Source organism: Temnothorax nylanderi, unplaced genomic scaffold (genome assembly GCF_030848795.1).
Source record: "Temnothorax nylanderi isolate EJ_2023f unplaced genomic scaffold, tnyl_v1.0 TNYL_tig0060_pilon, whole genome shotgun sequence".
Lineage (NCBI taxonomy): Eukaryota > Metazoa > Arthropoda > Insecta > Hymenoptera > Formicidae > Temnothorax > Temnothorax nylanderi.
The window spans coordinates 93,069-100,684 of NW_027249122.1; the positions used below are offsets into that span (position 1 = coordinate 93,069).

Below are 7,616 nucleotides of genomic sequence, written 5' to 3' on the forward strand. Positions count from 1 at the left end.
CAGGTAAACCAGTCGATAAGGAGAGCCCCTTCTAATTGTTCAGAAAGATTAAGTACGTAGCGCGTATTCTTCCACTTGGCTTAAAGGTAAGTGAACGGCGTTCGAATACAGCGGTTCCACAGCCATATTTGTTTTTAGTTTGGAGTTGTGCTTGCGGTGCTCGTGATGGCGCTTGAAGTGCCATATCTACATTCAGTGTAGGACTGGGTTATCTACTGAGAAATATCGTGCTGTTTGCCGCGCTAAAAGCTAGAACCGCTGGCTGGCACACTTCTCATCCATTCCAATTGATTTTAACATAACCCTGCGGCACGATCGGCTCGCTCGTTCTCCCCAAAACTTCTCCGCATGTGCGAAACGCGGTCGCCCGAGCTCGCGTTGCATCGCCCGTACAGATTGCGTGTTTAAGAGGGATCTCTCGATGTGAATGGTGCTTAAAGTTCGTCGGACGTCAAGACGTTTCTCGCTCGTTGTGACGACTTGTTAATCGTTGTCGGCGTAATCATGGCGGCGACCTCGTCACGGGTGGACGAACTTGTGCAATCTGTCAGCCTGCACAATCCACGAAAATGGATGTTCAACGGTTACATCCTGCCTTTCGTGATGCTGCAGTCCTTATGGATCTACTGTTGGATCTTCGTTTACGGTGTTGACGAATACTACGACGCGGGCCTGGTCGGCATCGCGACGATCGGCGTGCTGCAGATTTTTCTCTGCCTCTGCTGTCAATGGTCGGTGCACATCCACACGTTCTTGAACTGCGGCTCGGTAAGTGGCGACCGCCCATCAATTTGCATCAAGTAACGGGCACGTGGCTCTTCGTGGCCCCAATATGTCCCGTATCCCGTAAACGTGGCAGCCATTCGAACGGCCGGTCTTCTGCTAGGTCGGTCACGTGACACTACTCGGCGGCTACATTCGAATATCGCGTCAAGTCACCTCACCGTTTTCTTTCGCGACATTTCTTCTACCCCGTAAATGAAATTCCAGGAGAAAGATCCGTACAAAGCGAGGATAGTTAAAGTAGTTCCCACCCCAAACAACGGGAGCTCGGAGCTGATTTCATTACGTCATACGGATCAGCAGGAACCTTGGTTCATTTTTCAAAAGACAAAATATTACTGGGACCCGAACGTAAAGTCATTCAGAGGATTGCAGTTCCCGATCGATCATTCCGTGAAACATTATTGCGAATGGAAAGGGTATCCCGACGAAAAGGAAATTGAGGCAGCGGAAGAAAAATATGGAAAAAACAAGTACAGTGTGAACGACTCCTTGCATTATTTGTTTCTTGCGAGGCACCTTTTACATCGCTGAAAATATTGTTTTCCTTTTTTACTCCAGGTTGGACATGGTCGTACCCGAGTTCTGGGAACTCTTTAAAGAACGCGCTATCGCTCCGTTCTTCGTCTTTCAAGTATTCTGCGTGACACTCTGGTGCTTAGATAAATATTGGTATTACAGTATCTTCACCCTGATCATGCTTATCATGTTCGAGTGTACACTGGTGCAGCAGCAACTAAGAAATATGGCCGAGATTCGTAAAATGGGTAATAAACCATACATGATAATGGTACGAATATGAGCTGTTGTCTGTTTGTAACGTGCTTATTTCTAATGGATTTCACCCATGTTTATTCTTTCTTTTAGGTGTACAGAAATAGGCGATGGCGCGTATTATTTACAGACCAATTAGTTCCTGGGGATATCGTCTCTATTACAAGATCTCAACGTGATACTTTAGTGCCATGCGATATGTTGCTTTTGCGAGGCCCGTGCGTGGTTGACGAAAGCATGTTAACAGGTATTTTAAACAAGCTAGTATCACATTCAAGTCACGAACGAATATGGTTTATAACGACTAAAAATGTATAGGTGAATCTGTACCTCAAATGAAAGAACCTATAGAAGATACTGATGGAAGTAGAACTATAGATATCGAAGGAGATGGTAAACTTCACGTGCTTTTCGGTGGTACAAAAGTTGTACAGCATACAGCTCCTAGCAAAAATACTCCCGGTCTTCGAGGTATTATCAATTAATATATTTCATTTTTCATGATGTTCTCGCTCACCTTACGATATTAACGCACGATGTTACAGCGACCGATAATGGATGCGTTGCCTACGTATTGCGTACCGGCTTTTCCACGTCACAGGGCAAACTTTTAAGAACAATATTGTTCGGCGTTAAACGCGTTACAGCCAATAACTTAGAAACTTTTGGCTTCATTCTCTTCTTACTTATTTTTGCAATTGCCGCCGCTGCGTATGTTTGGATCAAAGGTAATTCGATCCTACGCATAAAGGTGAGGACTATACGATGAAGTTACACGTCGCAAAAATTTCGATTTTAGGCAGCGAGGATCCTACGAGGAACAAGTACAAACTATTTTTGGAATGCACGTTGATTTTGACGTCCGTTATACCACCAGAGTTACCAATAGAGTTGTCTCTGGCTGTTAACACATCTCTGGTAGCTCTAGCCAAGTTAGGTATTTAAGACAGATTTATACTTTGCCGAAGGCTTAATCGTACTAGTCACATACACATAAAAATTACCATGCCTCGTCTCTTCATAGGTGTGTTCTGCACAGAACCATTCAGAATTCCATTCGCTGGTAAAGTTGACATTTGTTGTTTTGACAAGACTGGTACGCTTACCAGCGATAATTTGGTTGTCGAGGGTATCGCGGGTATCAAGTAAGAAATTACTATTCATTTTATTATGCTCGCATAACTTTTCGCGCTATTAAATACGATTTTAATTTTTTTCTTTTTAAGCGGCAACTCGGACGTGATTCAACTAACAAATGCACCTCTGGGGAGTATTCAAGTGCTTGCCACATGTCATTCTCTTGTTCAATTAGATGACGGTATTGTCGGGGATCCACTAGAGAAGGCCACTCTCAATGCTATCAATTGGACTCTCACGAAAAGTAGGTATAAATTCGCAAATAATACAACGCAAGAATATTGACGCATTGCTTCACGCTAATGTCCCATTTAGGTGATTCTGTAATTCCTAAAAAGTGCAAATCTCCAGCACTGAAGATTATACAGAGGTATCACTTTTCATCGGCTTTGAAAAGAATGTGCGTTGTGGCTGGATATACTCTTCCTGGAGCTTCAGAAGTGCATTATATGGCTATGGTAAAAGGCGCGCCAGAAACCCTAAAGAATATGGTGAATAAAATAACATTTGTCTACAATTTTATTTGATTTTTATGTTTGTCGTTATTAATATAATCTGCCATTTCAGTTATCTTCCGTGCCGGAGAATTACGATTCAACTTACTTATCTCTTTCACGACGCGGCGCAAGAGTGCTCGCTTTGGGATATCGAAAACTTACTGGTAGCTTATCCTCTCAAGACTTGAGAGAATTAACTCGTGAAAAGTTGGAGAGCAATCTCACATTTGCGGGATTTGTCATTATCAGCTGCCCTCTCAAACCTGACTCGAAAGCCGTTATCAAAGAGATCGTCAATTCATCGCACTCGGTACGTGTATGACCTTATTGTTGAGACATCGCGATACATAAAAGTGTATTCGAAAGGAAATATTTTCGCAAAATTATCAGAAACTGAATAAGTTTAACGTACAATTATTTAGGTCGTGATGATAACGGGTGATAATCCTTTGACGGCCTGTCATGTAAGCCGCGAGCTGCATTTCACGAAGAAGTCTAGCACACTTATACTGACTGTGGATGATGGTCAATGGTTGTGGGAAAGCATAGACAAGACGACGCAGCTTCCTCTAAGCGATGAAAATGTCGAATCGTACAAAGAAATCTGGAGGGATCACGCGCTTTGCGTAACGGGTGAAGTATGTAGATAAACAAGACCTTCTATCAATTAGAATTACAGCGATCGTTTGTTACTGCATAATGTATTTTTCTAGGGTTTATCGTATCTGAAGGAAAAACGACGGAAACTTCTTCGAAAGCTCTTGCCACATATCGTAATCTTCGCGCGATGTGCACCGAAGCAAAAAGAATTCATTATCGTATCGCTACAATCCTTAGGTTATACGACGTTGATGTGCGGTGACGGGACGAACGATGTCGGAGCTTTGAAACACGCACAAGTGGGTAAGTTGATGAAGAGGATGCGGTAAAAGTTGGATGTACTCGTTTTTCTTTTTTTTTTTCCCCCTGGTAGGTGTCGCGATTCTGTCCAGTCCGCCCGAAAGAATAATTTCCGATAAGCGAAAAGATCCAAGGAATGATACTTTGACATCGCCCGTAAACAACGGGCCAAGAAACAATCCGAGAGCTGCCCCGGTGAACACTCGCACGAAGCTGCAGAAGATGCTGAAGGAGATTGACAACGAGGTGCAAGAGCAGTCCGTGATCGTGAAACTCGGCGACGCTTCCATCGCGGCCCCCTTCACCAGCAAAATGTCATCCATTCAATGCAGTAAGCATCACGGGACACTGCCAAATTGATTCGTTATCCGGAAACACAAGTGTTCATTTTCTTGCAGTATGTCACGTGATAAAGCAGGGACGCTGCACTCTTGTCACCACCCTGCAGATGTTCAAAATATTGGCACTGAATGCGCTGATACTCGCTTATAGCCAGTCAGTATTGTATCTGGATGGAATCAAGTTTAGCGACGCGCAGGCGACTTTGCAGGGTATCCTTTTAGCGGCATGTTTCCTCTTCATCTCACGATCAAAACCGCTGAAAATTCTGTCGCAGCAAAGACCGCTACCAAATATCTTCAATTTGTACACCATCGCAACTGTATTATTGCAGTTTGCCGTACATTTCATCTGCCTCGTCTACTTGGTGAAAGAAGCTACCATTTTATCTCCGAAGTAAGTTGTGCAAGTTAAAACGAAATCACTCGACTGTGCTATTCAAATTACTTCTTTTATAGAGACCATAAGCTGTCAGCTATCCTGAACACTTCCCATGAAGCGAATTCATTGGAAGAAAATGACAGCAGCGAAGAAGAACCCTTTGAGGCGAATATAATTAATAGTACTGTGTACATAATCGCAATGGCTCTTCAGGTTTCTACTTTTGCTATAAATTATCGAGTAAGTTATCCCTTATATTGTATCATCCAGCTAATGCAATATCATTGATAATAAACGCTAATTATGTCACGCTCTGACAGGGCCAGCCATTCATGGAAAGTTTGACACAAAATAAGACTCTTTTGTTCAGTCTTGTGGGCACTTCTGCCATTATTTTATTACTGGCTTGTGGATTTTTGCCGGATGTAGCGGTGCAATTCGAGATTGTAGACTTTCCAAGCCAAGTAAGTTTTACGTAACGCGCAAATATATAATTGAGCTTATCGTAATTTATTCGCCGTTGAATGTGTATCACATATATTGCTTACATACTATTATATGTTGTAGTTCCGTACGATACTGGTTCAAATGCTAGTCGCGGATTTTGTCTTCGCTTATATAGTCGACAGAGCTTGCCTATGGCTCTTTGGCGAGGGAAGACAACACAAACTGTGATGAAACTACCTTTTACCGATTACAGACTGTATCAAAGATATTTGTATGTAACTTTTGTTACTGATCTTGTTCCACGTTAAGAGCTGACAATTTTTATATTTAAGGATCGATGATGTGTACCTGTGAATACGTGAATGAATTATTGTCTCCAATTGCATTTTGTATTTTATGTCGATATATTTTTTTTGTTTTCTCTATTCTATTCGTACGTTGTGTATAAAAATGTAATGTGAAAATATAAATATGTGCATTCAATCATTACTCACCTAATTGTTCACTCTATGCTGTCAACTTTTTCTCCGTGGAACAAGAAACAGCGCTCCGGCGATCATTATTTATTGTCGATGAGGATGTTAATGATGTTCGATAATCGTGTCTATAATTATTTCGATATCAAGTCAGTATTGTCTTTATATATTTATTGATGTAGAACAATATTTTTTGTGGACAATTTAATATTTTGTCAACATATTAACACCAAATATTGATCGCTTAAGGAAAGACGCGCATACACATGTATATAATTTGTAGATAAACGGTTTACTTTTTTTTCACAATACTTGCACTTGGCACAAACATAGACATTTTTAACACAAACATATAGATATATAAAGGTTTCGGTGAAATTAGCTGAAACTTTGGAAATAAATAGTTTATGTAATGCTGATCAAAAGTCGCAACGGGCAAAATTCACAATAATCAACCGTTTAGATGCTATCAGCGTTCATAAGTTAAAACAAGGTGTTATTTCAGTACTATTGTGGTACAATGGATTTCGGTGTAATTGGCTGAAACTGTAGAAATAGATAGTTTATATGATGCTGATTGAAAGTTATAATGGGCAAGATTCACAATAATTGTCATAATCGATCGTTTAAGCGCTATCAGCGTCCAAAAGTCAAAATAAGGCATTATGTCAGTACTATTGTGGGAAAGTGGATTGCAATGTATTATTCTACAGAATCACACAATTTATTCTTCTTGTTAATACAAAAATATGTATTTATGTGAAAAAAATGTATATGCGCATGTATGTGAATTATGTTATAAGATTATAATTCATATATGTATGTACACATGCATGTATACATATTTTCTTCACATAAATACATATTTTTGTATTAACAAAAAGAATAAGTTGTATGATTCTGCAGAATAATACATTGCAGTCCACTGTCTCACAATAGTGTTGACATGCATAACGCCTTATTTTGACTTTTGATCGCTGATAGCATCTAAACAGTTGATTATTATGAATCTTGCCCATTGTGACTTTTGATCAGCATCACATAAAACATAAACTATTAATTTCCAAAGTTTCAGCTAATTTCACCGAAACCTAATTTCCATAAGGATATGGTGGGGTCCTTTATATATAGATTTATATAAATTTATGTATAAATTTATATAGATATCTATAAATCTATATAAATCTGTATTTATAGATTTATATAAATGTATATAGATACATTTTGTACAGATATGCACACAGAACGGCTACGGTTGTAATATTTGTAATCGAACCCCTCTTTCGTGATTAAATGAACGAAACATAAAATGCTTATGCGAATGATTTTCTAACTGCGATATTGGATATGATTGTATACGTCGATTGTATACGATTGGATAGTTTTATACGTCGACAATTGCATTCCACTTCGATGATGTTGCATATTGTGTGATATTCTTACGATTTCACGTCTGCGAATTTAAGCAATTGTGCGTTATTTTAGTTTCCGGATTTTATTTGAGATGTGCAATTAATTTTCATTGTTTCATGTCACTATTTCTACGACAAAGTCACGAAGTGAAAGATCAACATTTCTTTATTCGAATCGGACTAAATGTAGTTGTATATTATTATACATTTATATAATAATACTAATAAAGAAAATGTTCATTCAAAATGATTGTTGGAATATTTTTTTCAAATGACATAACACACGTTAAAATTCTGAAAACGCGAAAAAAATCAAACTATTAACGTAGTTCGTCTAATTTGTGTTTAAATGCCATGGCTGAAGAGATTTGCCGTGGGAAAAGTCATATTGACGTTGCAAGGGGAGATTCTATTTACGATCGTTCGTCATATTCGTCGGGGTTATCATTTTTGATTTTAGGGTCGACAGA

At 39.4% G+C, this 7,616-nt stretch overlaps 1 protein-coding gene across 1 annotated transcript; it reads left to right on the forward strand.

The window, feature by feature from the left end:
• Positions 1 to 143: 143 nt before the first annotated feature.
• On the forward strand, positions 144 to 7,393 carry LOC139773289 (endoplasmic reticulum transmembrane helix translocase). The gene is made up of 18 exons (XM_071707638.1): positions 144 to 768; positions 991 to 1,256; positions 1,345 to 1,573; positions 1,651 to 1,804; positions 1,876 to 2,028; positions 2,103 to 2,285; positions 2,357 to 2,494; positions 2,582 to 2,702; positions 2,784 to 2,938; positions 3,010 to 3,185; positions 3,262 to 3,501; positions 3,614 to 3,829; positions 3,905 to 4,094; positions 4,165 to 4,422; positions 4,490 to 4,826; positions 4,889 to 5,051; positions 5,132 to 5,275; positions 5,379 to 7,393. Exons 1-18 carry the CDS (start codon positions 505 to 507, stop codon positions 5,484 to 5,486), a joined length of 3,495 nt encoding a protein of 1,164 aa, XP_071563739.1. The 5' UTR covers positions 144 to 504; the 3' UTR covers positions 5,487 to 7,393.
• The last annotated feature ends 223 nt before the right edge of the window (positions 7,394 to 7,616 follow it).

Bases quoted from the DNA above. Each gene is read 5' to 3' on its own strand.
- LOC139773289 (XM_071707638.1), top strand. From the start codon at position 505: ATGGCGGCGACCTCGTCACGGGTGGACGAACTTGTGCAATCTGTCAGC. The intron at 3,186-3,261 runs GTGAATAAAATA...CTGCCATTTCAG, and splicing joins CAGAAACCCTAAAGAATATG to TTATCTTCCGTGCCGGAGAA. The intron at 4,423-4,489 runs GTAAGCATCACG...ATTTTCTTGCAG, and splicing joins AATGTCATCCATTCAATGCA to TATGTCACGTGATAAAGCAG.